Here is a 12,815-nt window from a genome sequence, read left to right as displayed (position 1 = left end):
CGCTAGTAAAAACCAAATGCATGCTTTTCAACCGTTCGCTGCCCGCACCCGCCCGACTAGCATCACCACCCTGGACTAGAGGTCGACCGATTAATTAGGGCCAAGTTTTCATAACCACCGGAAATCGGTATTTTTGGACACCGATTTGGCTGTTTTTTTTACACCTTTATTTAATCTTTATGTAACTAGGCAAGTCAGTTAAGAACACATTCTTATTTTCAATGACGGCCTAGGAATGGTGGATTAACTGCCTCGTTCTGGGACAGAACGACAGATTTTTACCTTGTCAGCTCGGGGATTCAATCTTGCAACCGTACAGTTAACTAGTCCAACGCTCTAACCACCTGCCTCTCACTGCACTCCACGAGGAGCCTGCCTGTTACGCGAATACAGGAAGCCATGGTAAGTTGCTAGCTAGCATTAAACCTATCTTATACAAAAAACAATCAATCAATCAATCATAATCACTAGTTAACTAAACATGGTTGATGATATTACTAGATTATCTAGCATGTCCTGCATTGCATATAATCGATGCGGTGCGTATTTGCGAAAAAGGACTGTCCTTGCTCCAATGTTTACCTAACCATAAACATCAATGCTTTCTTAAAATCACTACATAGAAGTATATATTTTTAAACCTGCATATTTAGCTAAATGAAATCCAGGTTAGCAGGCAATATTAACCAGGTGTAATTGTGTCACTTCTCTTGCGTTCATTGCACGCAGAGTCAGGGTATATGCAACAGTTTGGGCCACCTAATTTGCAAGAATTTTACATAATTATTACATAACACTGAAGGTTGTGCAATGTAACAGGAATATTCAGACTCATGGATGCCACCCGTTAGATTTATTTCACTGAAAGAATAAACGTCTTGTTTTCGAGATGATAGTTTCCGGATTTGACCATATTACTGACCTAAGGCTCGTATTTCTGTGTGTTATGTTATAATTAAGTCTATGATTTGATAGAGCAGTCTGACTGAGCGATGGTATGCACCAGCAGGCTCCTGAGCATTCATTCAAACAGCACTTTCGTGCATTTTTTCAGCAGCCCTTCCCTGAGCTTCAAGCACAGCCCTGTTTATGACTTCAAGCCCATCAACTCCCGAGATTAGGCTGGTGTAACCGATGTGAAATGGCTAGCTAGTTAGCGGGGTGCGCGCTAATCGAGTTTCAAACGTCACTCACTCTGAGACTTAGTGTAGTTATTCCCCTTGCTCTGCATGGGTAGCGCTGCTTCGAGCCCAGGTAGGGGCGAGGAGAGGGACGGAAGCTATACTGTTACACTGGCAATACTAAAGTGCCTATAAGAACATCCAATAGTCAAAGGTATATGAAATACAATGGTATAGAGGGAAATAGTCCTATAATAACTACAACCTAAAACTTCTTACCTGGGAATATTGAAGACTCATGTTAAAAGGAACCACCAGCTTTCATATGTTCTCATGTTCTGAGCAAGGAACTTAAATGTTAGCTTTCTTACATGGCACATATTGCACTTTTACTTTCTTCTCCAGCACTTTGTTTTTGCATTAATTAAACCAAATTGAACATGTCTTATTATTTATTTGAGGCCAAATTGATTTTATTGATGTATTATATTAAGTTAAAATAAGGGTTCATTCAGTATTGTTGTAAGTGTCATTATTACAAATAAATAAATCTGCTTTTTTTGGTCCTCCAATAATCGGTATCGGCGTTGAAAACTCATAATCGGTCGACCTTTACCCTGGACGGTTCCGACCTAGAATATGTGGACAACTATAAATACCTAGGTGTCTGGCTAGACTGTAAACTCTCCTTCCAGACTCACATTATCTCCAATCCAAAATCAAATCTAGAATTGGCTTTCTATTTCACAACAAAGCCTCCTTCACTCACGCCGCCAAACTTACCCTAATAAAACTGACTATCCTACCGATCCTCGACTTCGGCAACGTCATCTACAAAATAGCTTCCAATACTCTACTCAGCAAACTGGATGCAGTCTATCACAGTGCCATCCGTTTTGTAACCAAATCATCTTATACCACCCACCACTGCGACCTGTATGCTCTAGTTGGCTGGCCCTCGCTACATATTCGTCGCCAGACCCACTGGCTCCAGGTCATCTATAGTTCTATGCTAGGTAAAGCTCCGCCTTATCTCAGTTCACTGGTCACAATAACAGCATCCATCTGTAGCACACGTTCCAGCAGGTATATCTTACCGATCATCCCCAAAGCCAACACCTCATTTGGCCACCTTTCCTTCCAGTTCTCTGCTGCCAGTGACTGGAACGAATTGCAAAAATCGCTGAAGCTGGAGACTTATATTTCCCTCAATAATTTTGAACATAAACTATCTGAGCAGCTAACCGATCGCTACAGCTATACATAGTCCACCTGTAAATAGCCCACCCAATCTACCTACCTCATCCCAATACTGTTTTTATTTTATTTACTTTTCTGCTCTTTTGCACACCAGTATCACTACTTGCACATCATCATCTGCTCATTTATCACTCCAGTGTCGATCTGCTAAATTGTAATTATTCGCTCCTATGGCCTATTTATTGCCTATCTCCTCATGCCTTTTGCACACACTGTATATAGACTTGCTTTTTTCTACTGAGTCATTGACTTGTTTATTGTGTTATTGGCTCATTTATTGTTTACTCCATGTTTAACTCTGTGTCACACCGCTTTGCTATATCTTGGCTAGGCCGCAGTTGCAAATGATAACTTGTTCTCAACTAGCCTACCTAGTTAAATAAAGGAGAAATAAAAAATAAAATAAAATTAATATTAACAAACCGTTCAGTAGTTAGGCTGTTCATATTACTGGAGCTTAATCTTATTCTTTCTATTTCTATGGTGGATTCGCTGTCGCAATTTATGGAAGATTACAAAAGTTTGGAGAAAACAACAGATTGCAAAGTCAAAGATACCCAATTCGTTAATATGTATTAGCAGCCTGTGTAATTCTTCAGAGGCAGAACCTAAACAAGTATTTCCCAAGCTCAGGAATTACATTGAAATAGGGGCAGGGGGCATTGCCCACTGGTGGGGCCTTTAATGTGGTATCTTCATATGTTTTGGTTAGAGTGAATAGAAGGATGCTGGCTGACATTTGTATACCTTCCAGAGCTAGAATTTAATCAATCTATGCAATTGAACCAAATAGTGCATTGCAAGAACATGTCAGACTGACTAGGAGGTTAGTTAGTTCAAGTAACAAGGGTTATTTGAACCCCATTCATTGTACGGCTGGGAGATGGACTCTCTGTAAACGATCACTCCAACTCTTGAGTTTAATTTCTACATACTTACTTTTATAGCTTTTATTGCAGACTTGGTAATATTGGTCATTTTCGCCTTGGAGATTGGAGGCTTGTACTCGTTCAACGAGAAGAGCTGAAAGACAAAAAGTGAAGGAAACAAACCGTTCAAACACATTTTAATATAAAAGTGTTAAATAAGACAAGTAACACATTACTCAGGACTGAGGCTAAGACTTAAGAGGAATGGCAAACATTTAGTTTGTACAGTAGGCTACATAGGCCAGGGAAAGGATGTCGTCAAAAAAGTGTTTAAAGACACTTGGTGCTGTCTTTATTATGTGCACAAAGAATATTCAAGCAATAGCCTCCAGTGAAATATTAGTAGCTGAAAAAGTAGTGCGTGTATTGGGCATGATGCTAGTGTTTTAATTCGCTGTATGTTGTCGATGATATCTGATTTTATGGTTCATGTTATGTAATTCTATACAGACACACCGTGTTGTGGCCACATTCCCATTTTTCTTACTAGTTTAGTCATGCATTATTACTACAGAGATCATAACTAGATGTGTGAATGGATGCATATCACCTACTAATGACTATGGAGACTCGATTTTGCGAATATTTACTGTCATCGTTTGGCTTCAGCAACAACCGGGCCACACAGAATGCTTGACATTTGGCAAACGAACTGAAGAACAGACCCAGTTGCAAAGTCTGGCACATTTCTACCAACCTTCGTTATTTTGGAAGATAGAAATCAGCTAGCTAAACTAACCAACGGATCAGTAAACCCGTCCTGCCCTTGCTAACTGAAGTGAGACGAATGACTCGACCAGTGTGACTTGGCTGAAAACTACTGGGCCCCCCCAAATGATTTAGAACAAAATACAATAGCTTGTTAGCATGCTATTTTGGTTTACCTACAAAAGGGATACAGCATCAGTGATTGTTTTACTGCATAATTTTCTACCTAACTGGAATCATTGCAGCGGCCGCCACGCGAAAACAGCTAACTGTCTCACGTTTACCAGGCCTTGCTCCCTAGCTATTGTCTGGCTAACATTGTTAGCTAGCTAGCCAGCTAACCTTTACAGTTGACTGAGTTAAGAAAATAGCTAAGTAAATTAGGGTGACGTAGATAGCGACAGGGGTTGTTTTGATTTTGAAGTTCAATTGAGTTAGCCTACTGTAATCTAAATTAGCTAGCTAGTTAAACATTATTAGCGCGCTCTACCAGATGGAAATCTAACTAGCTACAGTTCACCGAGTTTAACTCAGTATTGCTGACCAAATGACGGTATAGTAGCGCTTACATTGAAAAGGACTAACTGGGTGATCAATATTCATGGTGGAAGCAAACCGTGTCTACTGAAAGGATGCGGCCTTGTGTCTAGCTGCCCTTCTCCTCCTTTCTGCTTTACGCTAGCTAACGTTAATCATACATTTCACTAACATTACAGTCACTTGTATTGAAAAGTGGGGTAGAAATTATACAAACCTCGCCGTTGAATGCTTTGACAGCCTCCATGGTGTTGTATTTCAATCTCGTTGTAAGCTGTAAAATGTTTATATTGTTCTTCTCGACAACCGGTTTGATGCATGCTCTACGTTAGCTTGGTGAGATGGAGAAGATTGCCAATATGGCGCACAACCTCAATGAAATCCGAACAGCAGCACAGAGACCAGCGAACCCAAGTGTCACACACTTGTATTGCAGGTCCAATGAAAGTAGTTAACTGGCGACGACTCGTGGTCAAAAGACGCTCTAACACCCCGCTGGATTATTTTAAAAATCATGCAGAGCATTTGAACTCTTTATTACTCTTTCGATACTGTCACTTAATGAAAATGTACCAATTAAAATACAATAGAACTGTACACACTTTATACCTATGTACAATGACTTTATTTACAATGCTAAAACAACAAAATATGTTCCACAGCTAAATCATATAAATTACAATTCAGGATTCATTGTTGCTGGCACAAAATGGAATGCTTACATAACAACGTCTCCATGAAAGTATCAGGACCTGAATGTAACAGCTATCACATACAGCAATGTTGAATGATCAAATGTCTCTAGGAAAATCACAAAGATATCATGATCAAAATATAACCAAGATAACAGTCACAGAAGTTTGTATCAAAAGCTTACATACTGTACATTTCAAGGCAGTGCAAGTCTGTTGAACTGTTTGTAAAACTATTAGAAAATAAAACCTTGTCCTATAGGCAACCGAACATGTTGCAAAATAACAAACACTTGTGGAAATTAGCTTTCAGAGATGGACACATCTACCCAATGTTCCATCACTCACTACTTGAGATAACACAAATGCAAGCAAACACTGTACATATCACAACAGACGAAAACGTAAATTGTTACATCTCTAAACCTAAAAAGATAAATGACAACATAAACAATATAAAACCATATAATGTCATCCAATCAACAATACAATGTTTGCATCAACTCCAACTTTAAAAAATACACTTTCCTCTTATGATTCCACTTAGTGGAGAGTCAACACATGAGCTGCTTCCAATCATATGTAGTTAGATAAAAATGCGGCCTGTGTCAACCTGGACATGGTGGTAGAAGTAATAGTAAACGGTTAAGGGTTAAGATTAGGAGTTAAGTTAAAGGGTTAGCTAACATGTTTAGTAGTTGCAAAGTAGCAAGTAGTTAAAGTTACTAATTAGCTAAAATGCAAAAGTTGCCTTTGGTGTGATTTGAAGACGCAACCTTTGGGTTGTTAGACGTTCACGTTATACACCCACTCTTCCATGATCCACCCGACAAACCACCCTCTTTGTTTTTTTGTCTTAAGTAATCTTCTATCTTATGCAACCAAACGTAACATATCATGCTAATTTCAGCATCCTGGATTTATGTTTACTATGAGACCAGGCTGCCTGTGAACAACTCTTAGTGCTACTGGGTTATGGGTAGACATTAACGGCAGTGAGTCTTATAAACATTCTGAGTAAAAGTTACCCATAGGCACATGAACGCAATCTGCTCATCCATCCCAAATCTTAACCATAAGCATTAGTGGGGTAAACTCAACACTGACCTTAGATCAGTGTTTAGGGGCAACTTCATCCTACTCCATTATAAACTGGTCTCTACAAAGGGGACAGCAATGGCATTGGCTGCTGCTGCGGAGGGCTCTACTTCTGCTGCCACCTGGTGTCCATGCTTGAGACAGATCTCCTGGAGCAGAGGCGTGTTGACTTTTTTCCATTCCCTGAATCTGGAGGGGGTGGGTTCTGACAGCACCTGCTCAATGGTCAACAGGTCTGCCTCCTTTGCCTAAATCAAAGGGGAAGAACGAAAGAGTGTGTAACTATGCTCAAGGGTCTCAATACTAAACAGCATATACAATTTGTACATAGAAAACAAGGACATGCATGTGATCCTGCCACCTATGTGGTGATAAACTGATAAAAACAAAAGCATATAGTAATTCTAGTCAAGTTGGCAGATGTACCTTTAGCGTGCTGTTGAGGGTCCTGATGAGGTGCAGTTTCTCGTTAACGTCCTGGTTTTTACATCTCTTTATAAAGGAGGCTCTGAAGTCCCTCTTGGTGGATGGTTTGCGGTCTCCTATGGGAGAGAGGTTGGCCTGCTTGATGTGGATGTACAGTCTCTCCATCTCATCAGATGTGGCTTCATGGTTCACTGCAAGAACAATACAATTGACTTCAGGAAATGTATGTTTCTGCAGAAACATATTTATAAGTTTACCACTTTTAAAGAAAGTATGTTAAGGTTTGAGGTCAGTACTCTTACTCAAAACAGGTTAAAAATAACATTGTGAGCTCATTGACGGGATTTAAATAGTGTTGACTATAACTCCACTTCGTTTCATATTTTTTTCCAACTAGTTGATTGACAGTTATGAGCCAATGTAATGTTTGACAAAACTGTGAAAACAGGATGAAGACTAGGATGTTTTGGTATTCAAATCTGTTTAACAAAAATTCCAAGGCCAGGGCAGGATGTGTAGGCAGACATTCAAACTAACTCACATCTTACAACAAGCACAGCTACCAATGTGCTGCCAAAGACAGAAGCTGTGACATTGCACAACAGGAAGTGTGGTCTACATGCACTTCTCCTATCCACAGGTCTGATCAAGTAAGAACTAAAGGCCTCCAGGGAGCACACAATAATTTGTCCTTCACAATTTGTATTATGATTAATAATATTCCCCTTATTTAAGTCAACAGCCGTTAAGAAAAAAGCATTCTCACCATTTTCTGTCCCTATTCCTAGCACAGCCACCTCCTCTATCTGCTCCCTGGGGTTAAAGTCCTCCTCCCTGGCTGTGCTGCCTGGAGGGTCCTGGTAGGATGAAGCCTCCTGGTGGTGCTGTAGGGGCCCCTCGTTCTCTTGATTATGTGGGGGCCGATGTGTGTGGACCTGCACAGAGCACACCACCGTTTCCCCGACAACAGGAGAGGCCTGCGAGACCAGGTCCAGCCAGGACTGACGATGCTTGGCCAGTGAGGACACGGAACTCTGTGATGTCATTGTGCTGACAGGTGAAGAGAAGGAGCCATTGGTCTCACTGGGAAGGGGAGAGGAGTAGGGGGGAGGGAGGGTACCCTGAGAGAGAAGAACATAAAGGGGTTGTTCAGCAAGGTTAATACTCAACACTTTGAAAAAAATTAATGTAAGTCAGTGTAACTAGGGCCCAGAGGTTTTCTTGGTCACGTCACACGGTTAGGAAAAACTTCTGGCCTTAATTACCAGCCTACTCGGCTGCCCGGTGCATACGGCCTACTGACCTGATGTCCACTGCCAGGTGGACCATCCACAGAGCCCTGGTTCATCTGCTCAGAGTATGGGGGAGGGGGAGCCTCTGTCGTCTCAGCCTCCTCGTGATCACTTTCCTCACTGTAGCACTCTGGACACAGAGTCAAAATGCTATTAGGCTACATACTTGACAAACAAATATCAGCAGTAATACTGAGGCAATAGTAGTAAAGAACAGAATGAGTCAATTGGTGGAATGGACCACAGCTGATAAATCATGCCGACTGATCAACATAAAAGCTTACCAGCAGTGTTGCTCTCTGTTGGTACGTATTGTATTGAAGCAAGCCCAAGCTTATTCAACCAACTACAACAGATAAACAGAGAGAGACTGTCACATTCCTCACTGTCTCTATGATGACACTCTTAACATGACTCACATTAGAATCTTTTCATGCGACTTACACGTTCATCTCCTCGTAGGTATCAGCTGCAAAATAAAACATCATGACTTGCGGGTGACATGCTTTGATGGCACTGCGAGAGACAGGGGAGAACATAACTCACATGATTCAGTTTCTCACTTTGCATTCGATCATTTACACTGCGCTCAGGAAGTTACACATTCACGCGACCTATAACTTCCTGTCATTATGAGAGTTGGGCGTTCTTGTCAAATTGAAAGTGTGGCAGTAAATGGTCAGTAATTACCTGGAATAGATGTATTGACCAGTTTTACACAAACAGTAACATGATTTAGTGAAATAAGAAACAAGTTTCTTACTATTTTTTCTTGCACTCCAAGGCTCTGTCGATGATGAAGTCAGTCAGGTTAATGTATCCCTCTGCTTTCTCTGCCTGAAAATAATATGGGATTGACAGATTCTTAGCATTAAAAGGTATTGGAATTTCAAAGCAATGAAAAGAGGCATTATTCAACCTTTTATCCATTTCTAGTTCCCTCAAATTAGTTTTGACTCATGGTAAACAAAGGCTTAATTAATTCCTCCATCTTGCCAGTAATTATGCCTCTGTAGAAGAAACAGACACTTTCAGCTCCAGGAAACACCATGTCAGAATCAGACGGACTAATTCCCAGCAGTGACGTAGCAGAGGCAGCAAGCAGCTGTGGAAATGATACGATGACTCAGAATAGAGGGTTAAATTATGAGTGTTACTCACCAGTTGAGTAGTGTACCAGTACAGGGAAGTCTTCTTCAGCACAAACCAGTACTTTTTCCATTTGAAACCCAGGAAGGCCTTTCCTTCTTTCTTCCTGTAGAGCCAGCCCTGGTAGTCTGACTCCCCCAGCTCTTTAACCGAGACCCTCCGTCTGCTCATTGCCACATTGCCTGAACACAGAGGAGATCGTTCCTGAATTCATGCACCGTGGTTGCAAAGCAACAATATACCCTCTAATATACCTTTATTGCTATGCAGACATTTTGATATGACACTATGATTGGTTAAATAAATCCTCTTTAGCAAGTTCAGCAAGTTACAAACAATATTACAATGCCACGATTTACAGAGGGATACAATATAATTCAAATAGTCCAATGCCTCCAAATTGAACATTCTACGCAACAGATTTGTTCAACAGATTTATGGTTCACCTGCTGATTGATTTTAAGCTACAGTTTCCAAGTATCACAGATTCAGAATATCTTTCAGCCTACCTGTGTCAGATGGTGGCCAGACAAATCATTTTCAAATAAGTATTCCAAAGGGTATACAGGTAAATGCCAAAATGAAGGAAACACTAACATAAAGCGTCTTAGTAGAGTGTTGGGCCACCACGAGCCAGAACAACTCCAATGCACCTTGGCATAGATTCTACAAGTGTCTGGAACTCGATTGGAGGGATGCAACACCATTCTTCCACAAGAAATTCCATAATTTGGTGTTTTGTTGATGGTGGTGGAAAATGCGGTCTCAGGCGCCGTTGCAGAATCTCTCATAAGTGTTCAATTGGGTTGAGATCTGATGACTGAGACGGCCATGGCATATGGTTGAAAAAAAAAATGTATGCTCATCAAACCATTCAGTGACCACTCGTGCCTTGTGTCATCCTATGCGGGTATGGCCATGGTAGCTATGGCAGGTTAGAGCATTGGGTCGAATACCCGAGCCGACAAGTTGAAAAATCTGTTCGATGTGCCCTTGAGCAAGGCACTTAACCATAATTTGCTCCAGGGGTGCCATACTAGTATGACTTACCCTGTAAAACAATGCATTTCCCTGCACCTATCTGGTGTATGTGACAATAAAAATGAACTTTTTTTTGCAGGGCAAAATAATCACCTGCCCAGCATTTTTATACATGGCCCTAAGCATGATTGGATGTTAATTGCTTTCCTTAAGTCAAGAACTGCACGTGTGGAAGCACCTGTTTTCAATATACTTTGTATCCCTCAGTGTATCCACTACTTTAGCAGTTACCTGTTTATCACACACAATGAAGCACAGACTGCTCAGCATACAGTAACTGCCCATAAAGGCTAATAATATTAGAATCTCTTGCTGAGCCTGGTCTTAACCTTTTACACAAGTGGGAATTGGCCTTTATAGATAGGGCTAAATTGAAATGTTTCTTCCAGAAGACATATGAAAAGCATAGTAGCAAATGAAAGGAAATAGTTTGGAGATAATGGGAATATCATTAGACGACAGTTCAGGACACAACAGTTCAACAGCACCGGCGCATTTGTTGATAACTAAATCAGAAAATACTCTGGATACATTCAGTAACATTCCTGGAAAATGTGGGGTAGGTGCAACATAAACCCCAAACATGACATGGGGTTGAGAGGACTAACTGGCGTCTCCAAGTGGTCACACACCTCTCCAAAGTGTGCACCGTTCCTAAGTCATTTCAATGCTCTTTTATGACTCAAAGAAGAGTCTACAAACAAAAGTTAAAAAAAATTCGTTCTCCTAGCTGTGCCGTTGAGGAACTAGAGCAAGCACACTTGTAGTTGTTTTGAACACAGCCCTGCAATCACACAATTACTGTTGTTGTTTAAGCAATCCAAAAACATCCCATTATCAATTGCAATCTGGGTCAGGTGGGCATCATTTAAAAGCTTGTTCTATTGCCAACATGACTAGCGAAGTTATAAAATATGATCTTACAGTGTTAGACTTTCACAAGGCAATTCATAGAAACAGATCATTTTGGTGCGCATAGAAAGGAGTCATGAGAGCACACAGGTGCTTTTTCCGCAGCAAATTCTCTTCACAATAGACAAACAGGCTCATTCTGTTCAGAACAACCCAGGGTATGACGCCAACTCTACACCAATTATGGGGATCATAAACAGTGACACTGTATATGACATGGGTTTTATGATATGGAAATGTGAATTGTACATTTGGACTCAAAGCAGTATTCAATACAATCCTCAACGTCTGATCTTTTAAAATAGATTGAGTCCTCTTAAATTTACAGCATTTCCCTTAGACAACAAAACATTTGGAAAAGTTGCCCAATTAACAAGAGGGAGGGGGACTAAGTTCAGAACAGCTGTCAGTCAAAACCCAATTACAGAGCCTAAGCTCTGACGTCATTTATAGCATGTTACTGTACAAACACTGCATTCCAATTTAGACGTTTATCAGTGCCCAGATCTGCAATTTTCAGCGTGTATACAAGTATAAAGGTCTACGGCATTATCAACACAACCCTCCACACAGACACTCTAATCGTCCTGACACTTCACACACGCCCAAATCAGTGGGGCCAAATTACAGTTGAGGGCACAGACAGCAAGCAGCAGAATCAGGCCTGGACACCAACTTACCTCCTCGAGTCTTCCTCTTGGGTTTCTGTCTCAGGGAAACCTGATAGAACAGAAGGCAGTGAGAGGTCAGATAGTCCCTAGTTCACGAGATGGGTGATTGAAGGTAGAGCTTCCCCAGACAGTGTAGCTCGATCAGACAGTCCCTCACCCTACCTCAGCTATAGTCTTTGAAACATCCTGTTTCACACCACCAGTGTCACTCGTGTGTGTGTGTCTGTCTGTCTCTCTCTCTCTCTCTCTGCAGTAGTCACATGCAATCAAGTATAACAGTGGTTTGCCAACTTAAAAATGTATGTGTGTATATGTATATATGTGTATATATATATATATACATACACATATATATATATACACACAGTACTTTTTTAAACAATAAATAAGCTTTTTATATAATTCCATTGTCCTCCAAGAGTTGCTGAATCTCCACTCTACTATATCTTGTGAGATCTCTGAGGAAGCTGTAATGATGACACCATATGAGAAAGGAATTGCAGACGCAATTTGTGACTACTGCCTGCCTCAGGAAAAAAAATGCCCATTTAAAAAAAAACATCCATAATAACATATAAGAGACCTATAGATAATCTCCAGTACTTACAGGGTTGTAGTCATCACCTGCCATGGAGGGAGCCAGAGATATAGGGAAGGCAGCCTGCAGGCAGGGAGAGAGAGAGAGAGAGAGAGAGAGATACCTTTTCAGTTTATCGACAGACCTTTCAATTCAAAACATTATTTACCCCCATGTTAAATGAATAGACTGAGTACAATACTTCAAGTCTCAAAGGGTCCACTTTGACATCTCTCCTGATTTAGAGAAAAGGGGGAACTGCTTTGCATCATGGATGAGTTGGTGTCCATTTGTAGCATGACCCTTGTACATTGCATTTAGTCTTCATAAGTGAACTTGCACAAGATTGTAGTCAGCCCTTTTTATAACAGACTATGACCCATAATGTCTTCAAACCAAACT

At 40.8% G+C, this 12,815-nt stretch overlaps 2 protein-coding genes across 5 annotated transcripts in view; both read right to left on the bottom strand.

The window, feature by feature from the left end:
• The window catches only part of LOC112256575 (SR-related and CTD-associated factor 8), a 42,033-nt gene extending 37,098 nt beyond the window's left edge, over positions 1-4,935 (bottom strand). The window contains exons 1-2 of one of the 3 annotated variants that reach the window (XM_024429904.2): positions 4,773-4,935; positions 3,321-3,404 (exon numbers count right to left, since the gene is read on the bottom strand). In XM_024429904.2, the coding sequence (XP_024285672.2) occupies positions 3,321-3,404; positions 4,773-4,802 (114 nt within the window). In that variant the 5' untranslated portion in view covers positions 4,803-4,935. Of the gene's footprint in view, positions 1-3,320; positions 3,407-4,772 lie in introns of those variants that run through there. The other 2 variants (XM_024429905.2, XM_024429906.2) reach the window with 2 other exon arrangements.
• A 226-nt stretch (positions 4,936-5,161) lies between these two features.
• The window catches only part of LOC112256578 (connector enhancer of kinase suppressor of ras 3), a 73,604-nt gene continuing 65,950 nt past the window's right edge, over positions 5,162-12,815 (bottom strand). For both annotated transcript variants that reach the window (XM_042325448.1, XM_042325449.1), the window contains exons 16-25: positions 12,444-12,497; positions 11,846-11,885; positions 9,225-9,394; positions 8,827-8,900; positions 8,508-8,579; positions 8,348-8,409; positions 8,075-8,193; positions 7,538-7,892; positions 6,772-6,962; positions 5,162-6,593 (exon numbers count right to left, since the gene is read on the bottom strand). In XM_042325448.1, the coding sequence (XP_042181382.1) occupies positions 6,393-6,593; positions 6,772-6,962; positions 7,538-7,892; positions 8,075-8,193; positions 8,348-8,409; positions 8,508-8,579; positions 8,827-8,900; positions 9,225-9,394; positions 11,846-11,885; positions 12,444-12,497 (1,338 nt within the window). In that variant the 3' untranslated portion in view covers positions 5,162-6,392. The remainder of the gene's footprint in view (positions 6,594-6,771; positions 6,963-7,537; positions 7,893-8,074; positions 8,194-8,347; positions 8,410-8,507; positions 8,580-8,826; positions 8,901-9,224; positions 9,395-11,845; positions 11,886-12,443; positions 12,498-12,815) is intronic.

This window comes from Oncorhynchus tshawytscha, linkage group LG08 (genome assembly GCF_018296145.1).
Source record: "Oncorhynchus tshawytscha isolate Ot180627B linkage group LG08, Otsh_v2.0, whole genome shotgun sequence".
Taxonomy (NCBI): Eukaryota; Metazoa; Chordata; class Actinopteri; order Salmoniformes; family Salmonidae; genus Oncorhynchus; species Oncorhynchus tshawytscha.
Note: the sequence above shows the minus strand (reverse complement) of the source record. Positions and strands in the feature narration are given on the sequence as shown.